The 25367-nt window shown below is 38.7% G+C and overlaps 1 protein-coding gene across 3 annotated transcripts in view; it reads left to right on the top strand.

The window, feature by feature from the left end:
• Nucleotides 1-92: 92 nt before the first annotated feature.
• Nucleotides 93-25367, top strand: part of hid1a (HID1 domain containing a) — a 42783-nt gene continuing 17508 nt past the window's right edge. The window contains exons 1-10 of one of the 3 annotated variants that reach the window (XM_077230664.1): nt 93-317; nt 3675-3824; nt 10076-10246; nt 11141-11263; nt 13642-13748; nt 14740-14856; nt 16428-16623; nt 17734-17790; nt 17883-18023; nt 18096-18186. In XM_077230664.1, the coding sequence (XP_077086779.1) occupies nt 252-317; nt 3675-3824; nt 10076-10246; nt 11141-11263; nt 13642-13748; nt 14740-14856; nt 16428-16623; nt 17734-17790; nt 17883-18023; nt 18096-18186 (1219 nt within the window). In that variant the 5' untranslated portion in view covers nt 93-251. Of the gene's footprint in view, nt 318-3140; nt 3365-3674; nt 3825-10075; nt 10247-11140; nt 11264-13641; nt 13749-14739; nt 14857-16427; nt 16624-17733; nt 17791-17882; nt 18024-18095; nt 18187-25367 lie in introns of those variants that run through there. The other 2 variants (XM_077230662.1, XM_077230665.1) reach the window with 2 other exon arrangements.

Genomic DNA, 25367 nt, shown 5'->3' with positions numbered 1-25367 from the left:
GCTGACTCAGGGCCTGCGTTTTAACCAATCAGTTACGCCTAAAGGCCTTACGAAACCTCCTCCTGATTAATATGCATGAGAAAATGCTTCCCATAGTAGGAATATGAAATGCTCGTGCCGGAAGTGTGTGTGTTTAGCGCAGCCCCGCCGCCTCCGCAAATGACACACAACACAGAGAGATAGAGAGAGAGAGGAGGAGGTGACGGGGATTAGAGCTGCGCCTCATCATTATACCTACATATCAGGAGAAAATGGGAAATACGGACTCGAAGCTAAATTTCAGGAAGGCGGTGATACAGCTGACCACAAAAACACAGGTTTGTGTCGTTGCTGCTGTTATTCGAGGCGTTTATTAGGAGCGCGCGCGCGTGCGTGTTTGTTTCCAGATGGACCGCGAGACCTCACAGAAAATTATTATTTACATATAACGCACCTTAATGCAGCATTTATATATTTATATGTGTAGGGATGCACTGGCGTTTCATTCAGAATAATGGTGCTTGTGACAGGTGTCATGTGTTTATTTATGTCAATATCTGCATTCTGTCGCTCATTCATATTGAACTTTGTCAAATATTTAAATGTATTGCAAAACAGTATTATAAAATTATAAAAAAATCTAACCGCTAGACATTTTTCAAAGATAAATCTGCGTTGCGCTAAATTACATGATAACTGTTTTTTTGTCGTTTTTTTCAGTTTTAAGCATACAAATTGGTAAATGAATGCTAAATATTTATCTAATCTATTTTAGATTGTTTTTTTAATATAAGTTTTGTTTTATGTCGGGGAAAAATGGATGACGTATGTTAGACCCCGCCCCAAATACTGTCGTGACGTCTTTAGTTTTTTAACTGCCAGTCATCCAAAGATATTTTAATATTAAGGCAAAATACCCCAATAATAGGATAGCCTAATTTTTAACTAATAATAGGTATCACAATACTTCCCTCGTTTTTGTATTACGAGTTTTCTGAAATTATGTTTAGATATGCAAATTAGGCATTATCTAATTACATAGGCACTAATTTGCATATATTACCAGAACATAAATCTGAACGTCCGATGAAACCAGTCTCAAAGGTTTTTACAAAGGGGATGTTTTGGAAATAATTCAGAAATGACTGGAAACAGACAGAAAAAAAATCACTATGATTTGGAATAAAATGTTGATTAAAATCAGGCAAATTAAGAACATGTTCAATATGAACAAACCCCCTCTGAATAATGATAGGAATAAAACTGTAAAGTTTAGTGAGTGAGTGAAGATTGCTGAAAACTCAGTTTGAGAAAACAACCTTTAAAGTGCAAATCTACAGAATCAAACAGATCAAATGCAATAAAATAAACAGTTAAAAGTGTATTTTGGATGTTTTTTCCCCCATTAATCTGAAACTACATGTTATGAAAACCCAAATAGCCCAAAATCTCAAAACTGACCAGTGCATGAAAACGCAGTGTTTTTGCAGTCGGGTTCTGGAAGTAAAACTTTTCTCCACAGGGAAATTGATTTTTAAGGATAACTTATAATAAAGCTTTAATGACAATTCATTGTGAGCTTGTTAAGCGATAGTATTTGCTTCTTGAAGCTGTCAGCCTGCATTATTTCAACTTAGTTTTAAAACTATCGGGTTTAACAGCAGAATTCCTGGTGAAAAACTACATTACCCATAATGCTGCACAGAAAATTCCACCAATCAGAGAGTCGAAACAAGCAACAGCTCCAAAATATCACGTTAGCCCCGCCCACTCCCATGAATCACTGCGAATGACGTAATCGAGTCGATCTTCCTACATTCTCAATATACTTAATAAAATTGAAATATAATGTATTTATAAATGAGTTGGCTGGTTTTATATTTCTCCATTGTTTTTTATTCGATTATGGTGTTGGCAAAGCTTCATGGGATTGTAGTTCTTTTCCATCACTAAAGCCGTTTAGTTCACAGTCTTGTACCTTTGTCCGATTTTCAAATACTTGTTTGCTTCAAATCAAAGTTTGTAATGTTATAATGTTATGATTCACATTGTAGCTGGTTGGGTTGATTCATGGCTTACTACTCTTTAATGAAGACTTTTTTCAAATCCCGATGGGAAAAATCCTTCCGGAAGCAGCAGCGCTGGAAAAGGGTTGGGTTTCTTCTGCATTTCAACGATTCCTGATTTCAATTCTGCTTATCGATTCCTTATAATACCTAATTTCGATTCCAATAAGGTAAAAAAACAAACAAAAACAAAAAAACGTAGATATCGTTCACATTTAGTATTATTGCAAAACATTTAATTGTAGCTGAGTATCATGAACAAAAAGACTGAAGAACACTTACACAAGGAACGTTTGCCTGTGGTTTAAAAATACCGTAGAAAAACTACTAAGCTAACTAATATATGTATACATTTCGATTGAAATAAACAGTGTTTTTAGATTTTCTTACAGATTCGGATACAGAAACTGTAATCAAGTGTAAAATAACACTGCACTTTATAAATAAAATATACATTACAAATATAGTCGCAAAAGTTATTCAGTAAAGAACGAGTGAATTTTCTCTCTGTGTTTTGTTGTTTGATTAGTGTTGTTATAGAGACGGCGGCAGGAATATTAGTGCTGTCACTTTAAGAGCTGCACGGATCCAATATACTGATACACACGCATGCAGTCGCCTCACGCTTGAATTGTGTAACATCACATTGAAATGCTCACGAAGGAATCAATAAGGGGAATTAAAAATTTTAATTTTATAACAAGGATCCGTTTCCTGAACTCAAGTATTCGATTTCCAACCCTATCTTTTGTATTAAGTTTGTTTAAAACAGCGTTTTGATGAGAACGTCACAGCACGAGACTTGACGTGTCGAAGCTTTACTGTTCATAACCTGAGCGTGTGAAATAATCAGCTGTTTCTTCTTCCAGTGATTGCATCATTATTTTGAACTGTTAATCAAATATTGATGTGGTTTCTGAGCTCATTGTTTGGCTCAGCCCAGCTGTTGCTTCAGTCTGAAAGAATTTGCATGGGTATTAAAAGGGGTGGTATAATGTCCTTTTCACAAGATGTAAAATACGTCTCTGATGCTCTGATGTGCCCAGAGTGTGTGTGTGTGTGAAGTTTTAGCTGAAAATACCACACATATATTTTTATATAGCATGTTAAAATTGTCACTTTTACAGGGTGAGCAAAAACGAACCAATTTTATGTGTGTGTCCCTTTAAATGCAAATGAGCTGCTGCTCCCGGCACAGGGGGCGGAGCTACAAGAGCTTGTGTCCTGAAAACTTTTAGCCTTTTATGTTCAAACCGGAGTCAGACAAAGATGGTGAGACTCAAGAAGAAGTGACAACATGTAAACAACATTTCTGAATGGTTAGTTGATGAATTTTTTGAATTTATTCTGCCATGATAATATATAAGTCGGGTTCCTGGGGGCGGGGCTTATGTAAATTCTAGGGTTGTGATGTCACTAACCCGTGAAGAAGCTCATTGTAGTCCCTACCAGCCGTTTGTTGTAGTCCTTAAAAAGCTAATTCTGTAAAAGCAAATATCTCCCTTTGCTTTGAACTTTGAGCGTCGTAACTTTGCAGATGTTGTTTATCCTCAAACAGCAACATTACACACTAGCTTAAGTTAGAAAAGTGAAACCAGCCCTTTAAAGCGGTGTGTTCCTCGTCCTCAGCCCGTGGAGGCCACAGACGATGCGTTCTGGGATCAGTTCTGGGCGGACAGCGCCACCAGTGTCCAGGACGTGTTCGCCCTGGTGCCGGCCGCTGAGATCAGAGCCGTGCGAGAGGAGTCGCCCTCCAATCTGGCAACGCTCTGCTACAAGGTACACACCACACCTCTTACACTGCCACATTAAAGGGTTACACACAACTGAGTATATGTATCATATACATGTGATGTGAGCAATATCACACTCATAGCCATGCGAAATGGCTCTATGTCTATATCAGACCGGCTGCGGCATTGATTTTGTGTAAAAAGATTGTTTTATCAATAAAATTAAACACTAATTTCAGTGTTTTTAATTTATAACCTGTTTATAAATATGGCTGTCTTCAAGGGTTTTCCTAGCCTGGTTAAAACCAGACCCTTCTCAGTCGTAACTGAGTTAGGGTCTGGGGAAGGTTCATTGACGGCTCATTTCCAAAGGGGCGTCACCAACGGACGTCGCTCTAATGCCTCTGTGCGCAATTGGATAGACCTAAAACCAATCAGATCGATCGTCATCTTGTAAAGCCCGCCTCAGCGTTTGTGATTGGTCCCTCGATTTGGAAAGATTGGAAATGAGCTCGAATGGGCTCTTCGCCAGACTAACTTGCAGAGCAAATCTAAATTTGACGGAAGTTCGTCTGGGTTTTTCCATGCTAGGGTTTTCCAGGACTTACATTTAAAATTAAATTCAAGCACTTTAAGCACTTTGCACAAACCCAGTAATTACACTGGAACATGGACACCTTGAAATAAAGTGTGACCCTGATGACAGCATGTTAAAGGGATAGTTCACACAAAAATTTAAATTCTGATATTAAATATCTCTCCCTCAAGTTGTTCCAACCCCGTAAGACCTTCGTTCATCTTCGGGACACTAATTAAGATATTTTTGATGAAATCTGAGAGCTGGATCACTCCTTCATTAGGCTGCTAGGCAATTTCATTATCAGAAAAGTCATTAAAGACATCATTAAAATAGTCCAAGTGACTACAGTGGCTCAACCTTTAGTTTATCAAGTGACGAGAATACTTTTTGTGCGCAAAAAAACAAAAATAACGACTTTATTCAACTATTGATTTTCTTCAGTGTGACGGGTCTCGATGTCGTGTTTAAAACGGTTCTGAAGTGTGCGTTTCCCGGAGAAACCAGCGTAAAAATGCTTTACCAATGCAGCAAAATGAATGGCTTACCTTTCACACTTTCCCATTAAATGATCGTGAGCGTCCTCTTCTCGTGAACTCACTCAAGGCCCAAACGGAAGAAAATCAATAGTTGAATAAAGTCGTTATTTTTGTTGTTTTTTTGCGCACAGAAAGTATTCTCGTCGCTTGATAAACTTAAGATTGAGCCACTGTAGTCACTTGGACTATTTTAACGATGTCTTTAATAACCTTTCTGGGCCGGCAGGATGAAATTTCCCAGAAGCCTATGAAGGAGTGAGCCAGCTCTCAGATTTCATCAAAAATATCTTAATTAGTGTCCTCAAGACAGAATTAACATTTTTGTGTGAACTAACCCTTTAACATGCTGTCACACTTTATCTCAAGGTGTATTTACAGTGTAATTTACTGGGTGCTTAAAGTGCTTGAATTTGACGTAAAAATGTAAGTCCTGGAAAAGCCTTGAAGACAGCAATGTTTATAAACAGGTACTTGAATTATTGAAAGACGACATACAGTATGTGAAATTAGTGTTTAGTTTGATTGATTAAAACAATCTTTTTACACAAAGTCAATGCTGCAGCCGGTCTGATATAGATATCATGGCTATGAGCGTGATATTGCTCATATAAATATCAACGTATATGATGCATCTTTCAATCTTCAGGTCAATCATATATTCATGGGAGAAACAATCAGTTTGAATAATGAAAGCGGTATCTTTGTCATAGTGTCCTTTCATAGGTTAAAGTTACCAGTCATTGCTTGTGTTGGACTTTATTTGTACCATTTAGTTTTATTTATTTTGTTGATCTATTTACCGTTTTAAGAAGTTGAAAGATAATAAAGATGTTGTTTGATGAGATTCGCTCTGATTGTGTTTGAAAAGTCCTTAAAAGTCCTGGAGTTTCATTTTACAGTGTCTGTACAAACCCTGTAATTAAACATGAGTAATAATAATTAACTGCATGCACTTACTATAGGGTTAGGATTAGGTTTTGTTAGGTTAGTTGCATATAATTATGCATACTTTAAAATTACTACTGTTTACAAAATAATTAACTGGTTTGAGTAGAGCCAACTCAAATTAAACTAATTAGTTCAATCAAATGAACTTTTATGAGTATTTAGAACTTTTTTTTTCTTTTGAGTTCACAAAACTGACTCATTTTAAGTAATCGGAATTGTTTTATGAACTTGAGTCTTTTAATGTAGACAAACTTAAATGTAACTGACTCTGGGCTGGGATTTCTATCTCCCAGCATGCTTTGCCATGACACTCGAAAGGGAGAATAAATGCTAAAATTAAGCTAAGTGTTTTATAATGTTTTTTTTTTGTGTGTGTGTGCAAGATTAATGTTAAGTGGCAGATTTAGTAGTGTTTAATGTTTTGCTATGCTAATTTAGAAGAGTTTCTGTTATTGGGTTTTTTGAGGGGTTTCCATCATGTTGTCGAGTGGATTATGTGAACAGATAAATGTTAAATGTTTTATATTGTTGTACTCATTCAGCAATTTCTATGCTAATGCTATCAAAGCATTGTGTTACCAATTAGAAAGGTAGCATTTACTGAATAAGCTAGTTAAACCTAGCAACTACTAAAATATTTCAATTGAGATGATAATTTTAAGTTATGTGTAGCCTATAAATTAGCTTAAGAGCAATTACAATGCATGAGTACAAAATACAAATCTGCAAGTTCTGCTTACTTAAACTTTTAATTTCTTAACTTAAAAACTTTGTTGTAACAGATCACCTGGCACAGTTATTACATGTAACAAGTGTAACAAGGACACTACAAAATAAAGTGTTAGCGTCATTAGAGAATGTGCCACATCGATATTAGGCAGTGACTGTGAGAATCTAAAACATTAGGAAACAGCTTTACTTTCCCCTTCCTGTCTCAATCCTTGCACTTCCTGTTTGAGAATGCCCATCAGAGGGAAAACATGATTAGAAATCTTCATAATCTTCAGGCTCTCATGCTGGCGGACGAGAGAGAAGTGTTAACTTCTATTGTTCTCCTCAGTTGTAAGTCGCTTTGGATAAAAGCGTCTGCTAAATGATTACATGTAAGTGGAAGTGTTACTGAAGGAATTATGACGACGCCCATTTTACGGACAAAATGTATTTGGGCCGAACTTGCTTTAAAATCAACACTTTCTGTGTCCATTAAAAACGCCCAATTCTGTTACTTAAACTGTAAAGCTATCAATTATTTATACTTGATGCTGAGATATATTGTCATATTAGACAGTCACACTATATGACAATTTGACGTTTAGATATAAATGTGAAGTAGAGGTCTTTATACACAACTACAGCTATGGTATGCTGTAATAATATCTTGTCAGAGGAACAATATAAAGGTATATTTTTTTAACAAATACACGTTTTTATTAGTATATGACATCATGGACAGGTAGAAGTGCATGCCATGTCAGAAAAGTGCACCAAACACAAATTTTGAACAAAACATTTCACAAAAAAGCTTTATGTATAATATGGTTTAGTATAGTCTGCTTTTTAAAAGCTTGGGGTCAGTAATATTTAAAAATAAAACATTTAATAAATATGATATGCATTATATTGATTAAAGCAGACAGTAAAGACATTTAAGATAATATTTCAAATTAATGCTGTTCTTTTGGACTTTCTATTCATCAATTAATCATGGAAAAAAAGTATAATTGTTTCCACAAAAATATGAAGATGCTCTACTGATTTCAACATTGATAGTAATCATAAATGTTTCTTGAACATCAAATCATCGTATTATACTGATTTCTGAAGGATCATGTGACACTGAAGACTGGAGTAATGATGCTGAAAATTCAGCTTTGATCGCAGGAATAAATTCAGGAAACAGCTGTTTTAATTTGTACAAAATTTTGTGGTTTAATGTATTACTAAGTAATTAATATACTGTAATTTAATAACTTTTCCCTTTAAGAGCAATTTCTGCAATTTTATATCATTTATTTGAAATAGTTAAAAGAGCTGTTTCATGTCTATCATTGTATTGTTCAACTGGTCGAGCTTGATAGAAAGGATTTAATAAGTAATTAATAATAAATATTAAAATGTATCAAGTAATTTTGCAGATAACTTAACCAACACTGATTGTAATAATATTTCACAGTGGAACTGTTTGAATCTATGTTGTTTGTCGAATGTTGTTGGATTATAGTAAATGTGATGATCTTAACCCGTGCTTGCTGGGACATCGACTAAAATCGACGAAAAATGTATTTCTTAAAAAAAAAAAAAAAATTAAGATATTGATCCAGGGCTATTATTAGCTATAACCAATAAAAACATCTGTGTTAAATAAATAAAGCTGAAATAAAATAAAATATATATATTAGTTAAAAAACTTAAACTAAATGAAAATTTGAAATGTTAATTTGGCAATAAACTGAAATAAGTTTAAGCTAAAGCACTAAAATTATTAACTGGAAATAAATCAAAAATAAATGAAACCTAAATAGCAATATAACTAATAAAATAAAATGACACATAAAAGCACAGAATGAAATCACTAAAATAAACATAAAAGCTAAAAATATGAAAATAAAAGCTAAATAATACTCTATTGCTTTGATGTGTAGTTATCTAATACAGTTACATTGTCATAATCATGTGATTCAATAGATATCAAGTAATTTTGCAGATAACTTAACCAACACTGATTGTAATAATATTTCACAGTGGAACTGTTTGAATGTATTGTGTTTATCGAATGTTGTTGGATCATAGTTGCTGGGACATCGACTAAAATCGACTAAAAAGTTATTTCTTAAAAAAAAAAATTAAGATATTGATTCAGGGCTATTATTAGCTAAAACCAATAAAAACATCTGTGTTAAATAAATAAAGCTGAAATAAAATAAAATATATATATTAGTTGAAAAACTTAAACTAAATGAAAATTAGAAATGTTAATTTGGCAATAAACTGAAATAAGTTTAAGCTAAAGCACTAAAATTATTAATTAACTTAATTAGTTAACTAAATTAATTAACTAAAATTATTACCTAAATAAAACCTAAATAGCAATATAACGAATAAAATACAATGACACATAAAAGCCCATAATGAAATCACTAAAATCACTAAAATAAACATAAAAGCCAAAAATATGCAAATAAAAGCAAAATAACACTTTATTGCTTTGATGTGTAGTTATCTAATACAGTTACATTGTCATAATCATGTGTTAACAAACACGTATTCATGACAGATCACTCTAAAGTGTAATGTGGACTCGTGCACTTTCTATAAAGCTGCTCCGAATGATGTGTATTGTGAAAAGCGGCATACAAATAAACATGAATTGAATTGATTTGGTAGTTTTAAGCCCTATTCGCACAGGGCTAGTTTAACATGGAGACGTGGGGTAATGTAATTTTACCACAGGACGTCTGTAATAATAATAGCCATTTTGCACGGGATAGAGATCTCAGTAAAACTAGTAGAAGTGGGATGGGTAACTCGATTTACACACCGCAGTCGCCTTCCTGTCGAGTGTGTATTACACTGCTTCCTGATAACATGTGCACAAACACATATATATGACCTATATTTCTACATATAAAACAGTTAGGTCTGGTCGGATGTATTAAATAAATTTAGATTGTATTAAGTTGGTGGTAACAGGCACTTATCTAACGCTAAAAGAAGTGTCTTGCCTCTATCAAGTGTTTTCCATCTTCTTTTTGATCTGAACGGTGTGTGTAAAACACTTGAGTTTGTCCCAGCGTCTAGACCGCAACTGAATGCTTTTTCAAGCGTCTCCACACTTGAAAAACCGCGGAAAACTCCTTTTAACCAGGAAATGACGGGATATTTACGTACATATTTACAGCGGGTCTATTCGCATGCGATTAGTATTACCTGAGATAATTTTTCCGGACCTTTTTCCAGAAGGTAAAAGTCGTCGTAATCTTTACTAACATTGTCTGTAATGATTACTGAGATCCACATTCGGACGGGACTAAAATCACAGAGAAGCTCTGGTGGTAATAATTACTTGACCCCTCCTCTCCATGTTAAACTAGCCCCGTCACAATAGGGCTTTAGTCTGACTGCATGTCTCGGCACCTCAGTGTGTGTATGTGGATGTAGCGGGTCATACTAGCTTTCTATATATTCTGACATGAGTGTGTGTGTGTGTGTGTGTGTGTGTGTGTGTGGTCACAGGCGGTGGAGAAGCTGGTCCAGGGCGCTGAGTCCGGTTGTCCCTCAGAGAAGGAGAAGCAGATGGTGCTGAACTGCAGTCGAATGCTCACTCGAATCCTGCCCTACATCTTCGAGGACCAGGACTGGAGAGGCTTCTTCTGGTCCACCATCCCTGGCGCTGGCAGAGCGGGGGTGAGGAGGAGCACGATGATGATGAGGATATGAATAATAACCCTTTTAGTGCTTACACAGAAACCGATATTCATCCATGTAAATTCAAACCTGTATTTAAGTGCATTCAGAAATAGCAGTGTAGGATTATGAAACGCTCTCAAATCAATGTCTCTCAGGATACAGTACATTCACACAAGCACATTTATGCATTTTCATTGTGTCTTAGTTAGGGATGCGCCGATATGAACATTTTTGCCGACACCGATAAATCTTTATATTTGAAAGCCGATAACCGATATATTGGCCGATAAATCTAAATCCAAGTTTTTGCATAATTTTTGAGAGCTGATTACAAAAACAAAAGTCTCCCCATTAAGATCCATGTCCCAAACACACAACTGTAATGATGTTCTCATGATAATTTTATGTAGCCGATATGACAGACTTGTGATGCACTTAACTCGCCTATATTTTCCTTTTTTGAAGAGATATCAATCATATTTCAAGCAATCCAAAACCATCATGATGAACAGTGCACATCTGAAGAAAATAATACATTATTTATCGTCTTTAATATATCAGACTAATTTTCTAATCAGGCCGATAACGATAACATTAAAAATGTACATATATCGGCCGATACCGATATGGCGACCGATATATTGTGCATCCCTAGTCTTAGTTGTGATTGGTTATTTGCTCTAGGAGAAATCTTACTTCCTAAAAATCAATTTCAACCTATTTTACATATCAGATTTCAAATATTATGACCAAAGGGCTGTTATTAACAGATACATTATAGTAAACAGATACATTATAGTCATATATTATAGGTAAAAACACAAGTACACTCTAAGTAATAAGTAAAGTAAACCGGTTAAAGTACAGTATTATCTTTTCTTCTCTGAATAGATGGATGATATGGAGGATGAGGATGAAGGGGCCCGTCCGCTGGCCGAGTCTCTCTTACTGGCTCTTGCTGACTTGCTTTTCTGTCCAGAATTCACCGTTCAAAGCCACAAGAGAGGAAAACCTGTGAGTTCAACACTGTTAAATTTGTAGCTCATCATCTGTACAAGTTGTGTTTCAGACAGTGAGGATTTCCAGTCAGGATTTAGACCGTATCATAATACTGAGACGGATCTCATTAGAGTCACCAATGATTTGCTCTTATCATCCGATTGTGGTTGTATCTCTCAATTAGTGCTCTCCATCTTAGTGCTGTATTTGATACCATTGACCACCACATTCTTTTAATTAGACTTGAAAATGATGTTGCCATTAGTGGAATTGCATTAGCATGGTTTAAATCATACTTATCTGACCGTTATCAGTTATCGAGTAAGTACGAATAAAAATCGCTAGTTAATTCCACTGACAAGGCTCAAAATAGCCCCGCACTAACAATGGTATAATTAGGGTCTCTACCTGCAAACCGAAGCATTGAGAGCTTTGTTTAATAAGAAGATACTTTATAAAGACAGTACACTTCGCGTATATAGGCAGGAGCCATCTTTGGAAAACAGTCTCGACCAGTCGAACCACGAACGCCGTGTTACATGCTGGTCGATAGTCACAGTTCAGCTCACGTAGCACGGCGTTCGTGGTATTAACTAGCGATTTTATTCGTACTTATTCGATGCCCCGTACACTAGCGTTATAAGCTAATCTGTGGTTAAACTAAAAATAATGTTGAAACTGGGTACATTCGATTATTATGAAAACGCATCCCAGAAAACGGTCGACTCGGTACCCATGTGTTATTTAGCCCTAGGTTCATTTTTGGCCGGAATTGTCCTTTAAAATATCTTGAATGTAACTCGACACCTTTGCATCATTTAGTATGCGCGGTTCTATGAATATGCAAATTAGCCCCGCCTCCACTCACTCACTCAGCTCAGAGATCCACTCGTTGACGATCACACGTTGATCTGATTGGTTACAAGGTAGTTTGTGACGTCAGAAACACCAGCGATATCAAACCGTGTTTTTGAGACTGTCTTTGTTTCACTGCAGTTTTGAGGAGAAAATACTCAGCAATGCTGTCGACTTATTGTTGTCTTAAAGCATATTAAAAACACCACATAGACGTATAAACAAAATTAAAAACTTGATTTTCACCACAGGGGGACTTTAAAAGTATTTTACCTTTTTCATTTATGCATGACTGACAAATATGCATCACAATAAGTTTAATAATTTTCCTTAATCGATGTAATCCAAATGGATGGAAATTTGATACACAATTCTAATACATAAATCTCAAATTTAGGCCTAAATATATATTTTTCAAGTGTATAGTGAAGGGCTTTTTTAGACTGTGTTTGTGTTCATGTGGTGCCATCAGCCAATCAGTGTTCCCATGACATCATCATCATCATCATCATCATCATCATCATCATCTTCATCATCAGCTCTGGTCTTTATCATTTATCCAGTCTTTAGCATTTACCAATAATCAAGTGTCTCTCAACTCTGGCCCTTCAAAGGTCCACTTTTCTTGCAGAGTTTACCTCCAACCTCGATCAATACACTTGAACAAGTTAATCAAGGTCTTCAGGATTACTAGAAAGACACAAGTAGAGAGTTTGATCAAGGTTGGAGCTAAACTCTGCAAGAAAAGTGGACTTTAAAGGCCAAGGTTGAAAAAAATCATTTTAGAAATCATTGTATGGTATTCAAATAAACGTTTCAGTGTTAAACTTATTTACTCCAGTTCAAACGGTATCGTAAGGGTTCCCACGGGTCCTGGAAAACCTGGAATATTATTGACCAATTATCCACCCCTGGAGAACACATGGAAAATGAGAGAAAACATAAATTATCCTGGAAAAATCTTGTTGTCCTGGAAAATTATTTTTTAAATGTTCTTGATAATTAAAGAATCGGTCGAAACAATTAACGTTAGCAACAGAAACCATCTGTTCAGGGATGCTGAGTTTTGACACGTGAGCTCAAAGTTTTTTGGGTACATTGTATTATGTTTCTACATTTTATGAATGTCCCCCTATTATTCTATTAATACAGAAGCTTTTTGCAGACATTTTGTTTTATAATGCCTTTATTTTGTTGGGGCTGCAGTTGGGGGAAGAGGGAAGGGAAAGCCTGACGAGAAGGCAGTCGGTATAACGGTTTCAGAGTTTAACTTCAGAAGCTCGGTGTGTGTGTGTCATAGCCATAGATTGCATGTTTTTTTTAAGACTTCTGGAGAGAGGAATATATTACTTTAGGCCGTGAATCTGTGATCCTTGTCTTTCATTGCCATCATCAAGAGACATCCTGGCAAATGATCTCTGAAAAAGAGCGGGAACCCTGTGTGAATATGTCAGCGATTTAATGAAATGCCAGTAGTTGATTTGCTGGGTCTGCTCCACATTGAGTCGAGTCTCAGACTGAGCTTGTGTCGTGCGCAGGAGTCGGTGGAGGACATGCAGGCGCTGGACAGCTGCGAGTACATCTGGGAGGCCGGCGTGGGCTTCGCTCAGTCCCCCCCGCTCAACTACATCCACGACCTCAACAGGTGAGCGTGAGTGAGGAGCCCGAGTCCTTTCCCAGGCCCACACGTGTGTGTGTGTGTGTGTGTGTGTGTTTGAGTTTCCATGGGGGCCTTTTAATCAGTAACCACACAAGACGTCTAAAAGCCCGGATCTGTTTTTCCACACAAACGGATGATCAGATTAGTCTACACACTCTCCAGTGTTCCTCCTCTGTAGGAAAATACACTGGTATTACAACGTGTGTGTGTTAGAGGGTTTTCAAACCTCTCCCGTTCCACTCCCACAAAAAAAAAAAAATCCTGTCCCGTCCCAATCCCAGAAGAATGGCTCCCACTCCCGGGTTGTGTTTTTTTGGCCGGAATCTGTAAGTTACTGTAAAAAATACACACCAGTTCACAGCATGCACACCGTAGTTGATTAAAAATGCAATTTGTTATTTTATTGAACTGAAAGCCAGCTTAAACAATGCACATAAATTAAATTTCATGTAAATCATCCATGCAAACATACACAGATTCAGGCACACACACACATACACACACACACATTACGCCGTCTTTCTCAACTCGTAAACATTTTTCGGTTACTTCAGACTGGCCAGAAATGTCGGTGAGCACAACTGAGGTATATTTTCCGACAGTAAACGTTGCAGCGTGGCTTTCATGTCTGACTCCATTTTGATTATTTGATTATTTTGATCGCGGCTACAAAGTGCACTGGGAAGCCTTCTTCTGCTATATATTATAGCTGGTTGTTACGGGTGGAGCACACCATTCACTTAATCAGTCACACCAAAGCAAACAGGAGAGCAGAAAAGAGACAGGGCAACTAGAATTGACTATAGTTTTTTTTATATATATATATATATATAAACAGCATTTTTGTGTATAATGTTGGGTACCCACTGACATTTTTTCTTGTCCCGTCCCAATCATGTGATTAATAGTGATTTTGTTTGACCCACAGGATTCTCGAAAAAATGTCAGCCTCTAGTGTGTGTGTGTGTGTTTATAGGTCTGAGCTGCTGAGGTTACTGCTCACCTGTTTCTCAGAGGCCATGTACCTGCCGCCGACAGCAGAAAACAGTCTCCTCAACCCCTGGGTCTCCTTCTTCTGCTCCGCTGAGAACAGGTCAGGCTCCTCGACACACACACAAGACAAACACAACACTCCCCAGTCAAACACCTGCAGACATACCAGTGTGTTTGCTTAGTCAAGCCTCCAATCCTAAGCATTAAACTGCACGTAATCTTCATTGTGGGTTCGTTTGATCTGGGCTTGTAAGAAACCAGGCTGGTGAGTTTGAAGAAAGAGGCCCTTAAGGGCCAGAGTTGGATGCTCCTATTGTGACTAGTCTTTAGAAACCACACCAAATAGAATGAAATGGGTGTGATGTCAAGGTAGGTATTAAAATTTTGCATAGCATAAAGGTTTCATTGTTAAACGTATTTACTCCACTTCAAACGGTATCATACTTAATCAAACGCCATCATACATGGCTAAAAGACACAGACACAACCAGATCTGGGCAAATTAGCGTAGCATGTCAAGTGCAAAATGGCTTTTTCAGTGTTAAATAATGGACACAAAAGCCACTAAATTGACTAGAGCAGCTTCAAAAAATAATTGTTTCATCACTGATTTTTCACTGCGTGTCTTTAGTAAATACTGACAGTAGTTTTAAAGGCCAAAAGAAGGTTTTTGCTGACACAAATTTCCATCTAAAGTCATCTAAAGAATATTTCATAAAACATTTGCGAATAAAGTGGTGTTTCCATCCGATGTGTTCAAGAGAGCAAAACGGCCACTTCCTGGAAATTGGTGCAAAATATCAGTAATAAAAATGGAAGTTTCTGCAATCAAAGAAGAAACTGTGGCTCTTTTATCCTCCATCGTAAATGAGTTGATCATTATAGTTTATGCGAATGTCTTCTTATCGGATAAAACATTTATCTGCCTCAATTGAGCACATTCTTGTTTTTTTGTGTGCATTTTTAGAATTTATTTGCATCTTGGCGTTTCCATCCGGTGGGATTTTTTAAATATGCAATTGCCCAAAATTTGCATCAAAATAGATGGATGAAAACAAAGCTATTGTGCTTCTCAAATGTATCTTGATTTAACAATATTTAGATATTTGTACTGGAAAATAAGAACAAATTTTTTGTAGCATTTTTAACACCTTAGCATTTAACTAGCAACACCCCAACAACCATCCAGAACTCTCTAGTAACTGCATAGCAATACCTACCTAGCAACTCCCTAACAACCATCCAGAACTCTCTAATAACTGCATAGTGGCTCCCTAACAACCATCCAGAACTCTCTAGTAACTGCATAGCAACTCCCTAACAACCATCCAGAACTCTCTAATAACTGCATAGTGGCTCCCTAACAACCATCCAGAACTCTCTAGTAACTACCTAGCAACACCCAAACAACCATCCAGAACTCTCTAGTAACTGCATAGTGGCTCCCTAACAACCATCCAGAACTCTCTAGTAACTGCATAGCAACTCCCTAACAACCATCCAGAACTCTCTAATAACTGCATAGCGACTCCCTAACAACCATCCAGAACACCTTAGGAACCACCTTGCATTGCTGTTAAAGCATCAGCGATATAAAAGTGCAGTAAACAGTGTGAGTCTCTCTCTCTCTCTCTCTCTCTCTCTCTCTCTCTCTCTCTCTCTCTCTCTCAGGCACGCTCTGCCTCTCTTCACCTCTCTGCTGAACGTGGTGTGCGCTTACGACCCCGTGGGCTACGGGATCCCCTACAACCACCTGCTGTTCTCCGACTACCGGGAGCAGCTGGTGGAGCAGGCCATGCAGATCCTGATCGTGAGCCTGGAGCACGAGGGCCGCCCCCCCTCGCCCGCACGCATGGAGGAGCAGGACGTGAGCAACACACACCCCACAATGCACACAACACACACTCAACACATCCGCTTGGAGAGACAGGCTAAATCAAAGAAAATGTGCTTACACTTTATTTTACGGTGTCTGTGTTAGTATACTTCAGTGAACAAAATGATAATCTGCTCACCAAGGCTGCATTTATTTGATGAAAAAAACAACAAAAAAACAGTAATATAGTGAAATATTATGACAATGTAAAACAGCTGTTTTCTATGTGAATAAATAGTAAAGTGTAATTTATTCCTGTGATCAAAGCTGAATTTTCAGCATCATTACTCCAGTCTTCAGTGTCACATGATCCTTCAGAAATCAGTATAATATGATGAATTGATGCTCAAGAAACATTTATGATTATTATCAATGTTGAAAACAGTTATTTACATTTTTATTTCAGGATTCTTTGATGAATAGAAGGTTCAAAAGAACAGCATTTATTTGAAATAGAAGCTTTTGTAACATTAAACACTAACGTTCAAAAGTTTGTGGTCAGTAAGAATTTCTATTTTATTTTTTGGGGGAAATAAATAAAATAAATCAATACTTTTATTTATCAAGGATGAATTAAATTGATCAAAAGTGACAGTAAATACATTTATACTGTTACAAAAGATTATAGTTTCAGATAAATGCTGTTCCTTTCTGTTAATCAAATGTTACGTACTGTTGTTGTAATGTTTTCAACATTAATATTAATGATAAAGCTTTCTTGATCATCAAAACATCATATTAGAATGATTTCTGAAGGATCATGTGACACTGAAGACTGGAGTAATGATGCTGAACATTCATTTTTTTATTCACAGGAATAAATTACACTTTAAAATATAGTAAAATAGAAAACAGTTATTTTAAATTGTAATAATATTTCACAATAGTACTTTTTATTTTTATTTTTTATTTTTTATCAAATAAATGCAGCCCTGGTGAGCAGAAGAGACTTCTTTTAAAAACATAAAAAAAATCTTACCAGTCCAAACCTTTGACCGGTAGTCTACACGTGTAACAAGGACACTGTAAAATAAAGTCTCACCAAAAAAGTTCTGCTGATTATTGTGTGATCTACACCTTCTCTTTTCTCTCGTTTCACAGTCCGTGGGTCCGAATAACCTCTTCGTGAACTACCTGTCCAGAATCCACAGGGAGGAGGTACGGACAAACTCTTACGGCACGTCAAGGGAATACACAGCGTTGTTCTGTTGATGTGTGCGATCTGTTTTTCCCCGCGTGTTTTTCTGCAGGATTACGACTTTGTGCTGAAAGGTTTGGCGCGCCTGCTGACCAACCCGCTCACTCAGACATACCTGCCCAACTCCACCAAGAAGATCCAGTTCCACCAGGAGCTGCTGGTGCTTTTCTGGAAACTCTGCGACTTCAACAAGGTAAGAGATCGGGTGCTTTACTGCAGCCCAGATCCCAAACATCGCACGTAATCCCTGCGTTTTCTGTTCCAGAAATTCCTGTTCTTTGTGCTGAAGAGCAGCGATGTGTTGGACATATTAGTGCCTATTCTGTTCTACCTGAACGATGCCCGAGCCGACCAATGTGAGTGTCTGTCATCATTTACTCACCCACGGGTCGTTCCAAAAAAATAAGCTGTTGAACAAACTTAATTAAATTAAGGAAAACATTTCCACGAAATTGAATTACATTTTTCCAACAAAATCCAATTTGTTTGAAATGATTTGTTGTAATCTTGTTGTATGAACTAGGGATGGCGAAAACGGAAAATTTTATTGACCGACCACCGAGCCTCATTAGCCGGTTGAAACCGGTTAACCGATTAGTTTAAAATAGGCCACGCTATTTGAAATAACAGCCATTTCGAGCCGCGCCTGCAATTTCGCAACTCTGTCGCATCTCTCTCTGCCTCCAGCACACACACACACACACACACACACACACACACACACACACACACACACACACACACACACACACACACACACACACACACACTCCGCCCCGGCGCCGCCCTTCCGCTCACGCCACTTTTTTTAAATCCCCTACAGCGCGAAACATGAGTCCCGCAAACGCGGCGCCGAGGAGCTTGTATGTAATCGGAGGACAAATGGCTCCTTAGTTTCGAAATGGTTTGGGTACAAGGTGATCGCGTTGAAAATAAAGGCGTTAGTCTAGCGTTAGAAGCTCATTTGAAACATTGCCGCGGCTCATTTAAGAAAATGACAGCTCCGAAGAGACGCCGCTTTAGTTTGAGGTAGTGCTAACAATAATAAAGAAAGATGATGATCAGCATCACCTTATCTGTTACCACTGAAATGTAGATGTAATGTATTTCCAAGTCTAATGCGGGTGTAGTATTTTCAGGTGATACATCATAGATGATGTGCTACTACTGTTTAAGCACTGTATTACACAAGTTGCAACTTACATCTGTGCCATTCTTTTTGGTGAAATGGTCCCACACACTACGTTTCTTTACACCAGTGGTTCTCAACCTTTTTTGGCCCAGCGCCCCCTTTCCAAGATCCAGAACCCTGACCGCCCCCCACCACCACCAAAAAAGGGCTAAATGTCTTTATTGAATGTATGCTGATTATCATTCTGTTATAATAATAATAATAAAAACAATAATAATGTGTATGATTGACGTCCTTATTTTCTTCTTAAAATTATAATTATCATTATTATTATTATTATTATGAAATCCGTAACTTTAAGTATTTAAATTGTGAAACATTTATGTATTGAGTCAGTATATCCATTTTCAAAACCGTGCTTTTGTCTTATTCTGAATTACTAAAGTACACCTAATAAGTGTACATAAGGGCCGCATCGTTTTCTCCTTTCCACAAGCGCTTGCGCTCCCGTCTGTTGTTGCTAAGAAAGCATGAACTGCGCTCTCCATGACATGATGACGAGGATTCATTGCATTTGATACAAAGGATTGATTGATTTCTAGCCCTTGCATTAGCTTTACTAGTAGATATATTTATGGAGATGAGAGAAAAAAAACCTGCCCTGTACAGCTATGATCAGCTGTCCGGCCGAGCGTTCGATGTTGTTACGGAAAGGCCGAAGCTGATCAGATGGGTTTTGTCATTATGACTTGCTGTGCACTTGCGGCATTCTGAAAAGTTGAGATGTTTTCAACCGAGGCGTCGGTTAACATATTATGTCTTCAGTTAACTAATTTATAGTTATAAACGCAAATAATAATAATTACCATTATTACCATTATTATTATTACATTTGGGCTATGTAGAAGACGCTTTTATCCAAAAAAAAAAGAAGAACAACAAAGCAATTCTTCAAATGTCTCTCACAATACAAGTTAGTAGTTAGTAGTAAGATTATCACAAATAAACACAAGATGTTTACGCATATCCAAGTGTGTGTGCGGAGTGTGGCGCTTGCTGCATGCAGGCACGATCACGTGCATTTTCCTATCAACAGTGGAAACAACTGAAAATACTAGCTATATAATTTCTGGTCATACAAAAAAAAAAAAAAAACATAATTTGCAACTTTTATTTAAACTCACAATAACAAGAAAATGTGCTTTTGTAAATAAAATCAAACTATCAGGCGCACTTTGATGAACTGGAGCGCGTCTCAAATATGAACAAACAAAATATAGCCTACCTATATTGAAATGTCCACTTTTAAACAAAAAAATCTGATCGAAAGCAAATACCCGTATGAAAGGTGCATTTCTCTCTAAAGGCGCATCCGCTTTACAGCGGAGATGGAGAGGTTTTCAGCCGACTTTCACTTTCCGTAACGGACTGAAGTGCGCGTCCGAGTGAAGACAACACATTTCAGCGCTAGATCGTCTCTTATTTAACAAACGAATGAAACGAATGCTGCTAGTTAACTGGATATGTTTTATTTGTATTGGTACATCCGTGCCGCGAGATGTTTTAAAAGTGTTTCAAAACCGCCCTGTAGGCTAAATGACGCCTAGGCTACTATTTCATATACCGGTAGGCTACATGTTCTACGATATGATATTTTATATTAATATTCTCATAGGAACCTGAGACTCGCGCTTGGGACTGCACGTGCGTATTGGATCGTCTGGCCTGGTGGGACTCCGAATGAAGGTGGAATGGATTTGAGCAGCAGCGTGGAAATCAATGCTGTACCTAAAACGCCCATGCATTCAAATTAACATTGTATGTGTTGTCAGAGGCTTAAAAAAGTTGTGATAATAACAGTGAGTATATAGTGCCACAGTCAGACATAACGCCCCCCATTTGTGCCTGAGTGCCCCCCTCTCAGCTGCCTCGTTCCCAACGCCCCCCGACACTGTCCAAACGCCCCCAAGGGGGCGGTACCGCCCCCGTTGAGAAACGCTACTTTACACGCTTCATCCTGTGGTCTGCCCTGGCTCTAACCTCCAGTGTTTTAGCCTGTAGCCTTTACTTTTCGCAAACCTTGTGAGCGCGCGAACCCAAACGCTGTGACCGCGCGCCAAATGTTTTTATTGGTTTATTAAGTACAAACAGGAGAGTTATGAAAAATTGAGTGTGAGGGATTTGTTCACTTCACACAAAAATATCTTGGAATGAGAGGGCTAACTGTAGTAGCGTTTAGTCCACTGTCTATAATAGCCTAATTTAGAGATCACCTTTTTTTTTTTACCGACAACTTTGATCGGTTAACGTTGATACGGTCAACCATCGGTCAAACGGTCATCGCTTAGCATCCCTAGTATGAACTTAAATTCATTTAGTCAAGACTACTAAAAATATTGTCATTCCTACTAGATAAAGTTACCTAGATTTAATTATTCTCCTGCCTAAAATCGCCCAACATTATAATTTTAGCTAATTTGACTCTACAGGTACTTCCATTGATAGAAGCTACTAGTGTTCAATTTAATTAAAACAGCTTTTTACATAGAAATATTAGATATGACTTATGCAGGTCTGTGAGTGAGGTTTAATGCATAAGTAGTGAATAATGAGTGCCCACAGCATAAACACAGTCGCCACTCTTCTGAATAATGGTAACCACAAAATTCAAAAACCTTACAGAAAGTCTTCAGTTTTAAATATTTGGTTGATTGAACACAATTAAATTAAGTTGTGACAAAATATTAAACAATTGTGTTACTTTTGCTTATTTTAATTAATTTAATTAAATTTAACGAGAGGCAAAAATAAATTTTTTGAGTCTAAAACGAATTAAGATGTTTTTAATATTCTCTTGCCCATCTATTGTAGGTCCACGCAAGCAAATCATTCACGCATTAAAAAGTGTAAAATTACATTGTAAAAGTGGATCGAGTGGTTTAATCCAAGTTGTCTGAAGAGACACAATTGCTTTATATGATATGCATATTTAATTTGGGCTTTTATTCAAATATACAGTAAAAACTGTAATATTGTGAAATATTATGACAAATTAAAACAGCTGTTTTTGTTCTTATTCCTGTGATCAAAGTTGAATGTTCAGCATCATTACTCCAGTCTTCAGATCACATGATCCTTAGGAAATCATTCTAATATGATGATTTGATGCTCAAGAAACATGTACGAGTATTTATATCATAATTTTGTGAAAACCGTGATACATTTTTTCAGATTTCTTTTGATTGATTTATTACATTTATTAATGCATTTATTAAATAGAAATATTTTGCTAAATTATAAATGTCTTCACTGTCACATTTGAGCAATCTAATGCATCCTTGATGAATACAAGTATTAATTTTTTTTTAAAAATCTTATCACCAATGTTTGAATGGTTTCATTGTTTCCACAAAAATGTTTAGCAGCATTAACTGTTTTCAACATTGATAATAATAATAATAATAATAATAATAATAATAATAATAATAATAATAATAATAATAATAAATGTTTCTTGAGCATCATCATTTCAGAGTGATTTCTGAAGGATCATGTGACATTGAAGACTGGAGAAATGATGCTGAAAATACAGCTTTGATCACAGGAATAAATTGTATTAAAAGAAACGTCCTGGTTGCGTATGTAACCCACCGTTCCCTGAAGGAGGGAACGGAGGACGTAGTCGACGCGACTGAAATGGGATCACGCTAGGGAGCCTATCATCTTCGAGTACTATTGAACGAGCCAATGTAATTGGCGTGCGTGATTCGCATCACACACTCCGCCCCCGCGGCGCGGGTATAAATACGGAAGTGGATGCACGCACTAGTTGCTTTTCGCTGAGGAGCCGAGAGTAACCCGGGGTCAGCGGTGGTCCAGCGGTAGTGGCAAGGGGACTACGTCCTCCGTTCCCTCCTTCAGGGAACGGTGGGTTGCATACGCAACCAGGACGTTCCCTTTCAGTCGATAACGTCGGACGTAGTCGACGCGACTGAAATGGGATCAACCATTGAACACGCCACTAACGCTGCCACCTTCCAGTGCCTAAACCAAAGCCTCCTGATGCCCCCGCAAACTTAAGGCGGGGAAGGACAGGGCTTAGGCCAGGGAAGTCACTGCTGTTCCTACAGGACCACTGGGAAAGCGTTCCCCGTACGTTGGAAGGAAGGGACGCTGCGGAAGCCACATCCAACCCAGAGGGAGGTAATGTGGAGAATACACATATGAACTGGGCGGAAACCGGGCAGTCTAACATATGGAATGTCACTGGGGTGGCTCCAGCCTAAGACGGGGGGAGACACACCGGACAGTGACGGCAGAGAGACTCTGGCAAGGGAAGACACGGGCTCACCGCAGGGAGCCGTATCGTGGAAGAATACACATATGGGGTCACCGAAGGGACCGCAACATATGGACCCAGCCTAACACAGGTTCCACACTGCTTACGAGTGGTAGGCCTAACACCAGACGTTCCGCACGTCCGACGTCGGAGGGGTGTGGAGGAACTCAACAGGGTTCAATTTTAAGGGAACTCAACTGGAGTAGAAAGGCGCACGTATCCAGTCCATAGGAGGGGAATGGCGCAGCAAGCCGACACTTGAACCGGGCTCACGGTGAAACTGGCTTCATGAGAAGGGAGCCCACGGGAAGCAGCGGTTCAACCAGGTGTCGTCCAGCCCCCAACTCTAGAATCTGTTTAGCAAAGTATATCGTCAACGCCCAGGCGGAGCACTTTACACTCATCATAGAGGAGCTCAACACCTAAGTGGACATGTTGCATCTCGGATCTTTGCCGAAATGAAGGCAAGCACTAAGTGCAACTTTGCATGGAAACAGCCTTCCCTCTCTGCTGAATTCCAACAGATATTTGAAGAGCTGGTCTGAGGTCTATGACTTGCATTCTGTACACGTCCAAGCGAACGGACAGAGAAGCCAGGGCTGGATCTGCCTCCTCCAGGGCAGCGCTTGCAGGCTCACCACCTGCTCCTATTACGGGAGAGGTAGGAACCTTGGGCACAATCCGAGCCGGGGTCTCAGCTTGTGAGAGTTAGCCGGCCCAGACTCCAGGCACAATACGTTGACCGAAAGCGAGCAAGTCCCTACCCTCTAGTAGAGACCACGCGAGCAGGAGAACTGATATAACAGAATTTTTAACTCACTACCTGCAGTGGCTCAGGGGCGGTCTCTGCAGTGCATCGCACCAGGGACAAGGCCCAAGAGGATAAAGAGGGACACAAGGATTTACAAGACCTTGCTCCTCAGGAACCTGACGACCAGAACGTGCTTCTGCATACTTCTGCAACACGATGAGCGTCGTTTAAACACCGAGGCAACATCATTTTGAGGGTGATTTAGGAAAACAGCCTACTGCAACCCATTTTGCAGGAAAGAGAGCACTGAAGTGATCGAAAGCTTTCAGGATCTCCTCAGGAGAGAAGACGCACTCAACGACTAGGTTCCACTTCTAAAGGCGTAAGCACGCTACCCCATTCTAGGGGGTGCTCGCAGAAGTGATGGTAACTATCACATGTTCTTGTGATAGCCACCTGAACCTCCGCGTTCAGATGTAAGACCGCCCGGAACCTCCGGGGGAAGAACGCGTGTGCCATCGTGCCCCGTCCCCGAAAGAGTTTCCAGGGGAAGTCAGGAAGGCTGTTGAAGGGAACCAGGTCTAGTTGGGCCAATAAGGGGCAACTATGAAGACCTGTTCCTCTCCTGACATGGCACGTAGGTGCAAGTGACGGGCGCAAAAGACAGGAGCATTGCTCAACACAACATGTGAAGATCACTGGGCTTCAGGAGCATTTTCTGCTCAGCACTTGGGTGTGACAAGTTCACTGAGCTTCAGGAGCATTCCTGCTCAACACCTGAGTGTGATAAACTCACCGAGCTTCAGGAGCATTTCTGCTCAACACTTGAGTACGAAGAACCTCACTGAGCGACAGGAGCATTTCTGCTCAGCACTTGAGTGTGACAAGTTCACTGAACTTCAGGAGCATTCCTGCTCAACACCTGAGTGTGATAAACTCACTGAGTTTCAGGAGCATTTCTGCTCAACACTTGAGTGCGAAGAATTTCACTGAACGACAGGAGCATTTCTGCTCAGCACTTGAGTGTGACAAGTTCACTGAGCTTCAGGAGCATTACTGCTCAACACCTGAGTGTGATAAACTCACTGAGCTTCAGGAGCATTTCTGCTCAACACTTGAGTGCGAGGAACTTCACTGAGCACCAGGAGCATTTCTGCTCAACATGAAGAGTGATGATTTCACTGACTTGCAGGCGCAAGGCGACCATGAGTCGCAGTCACTTTTAGAAGGCTCACTGGGGCTAAACGCATTTCTGCGGGCCCCTGGGGCAGCTGAGTCCCAGTGTTTGTCCAAGGGTAGTCCGCTCGGTTTACCC

Source organism: Siphateles boraxobius, unplaced genomic scaffold (genome assembly GCF_051911475.1).
Source record: "Siphateles boraxobius isolate OS27281-9 unplaced genomic scaffold, OSU_SipBor_1 15, whole genome shotgun sequence".
Taxonomy (NCBI): domain Eukaryota; kingdom Metazoa; phylum Chordata; class Actinopteri; order Cypriniformes; family Leuciscidae; genus Siphateles; species Siphateles boraxobius.
This window is presented reverse-complemented; position numbering and strand designations above follow the sequence as displayed.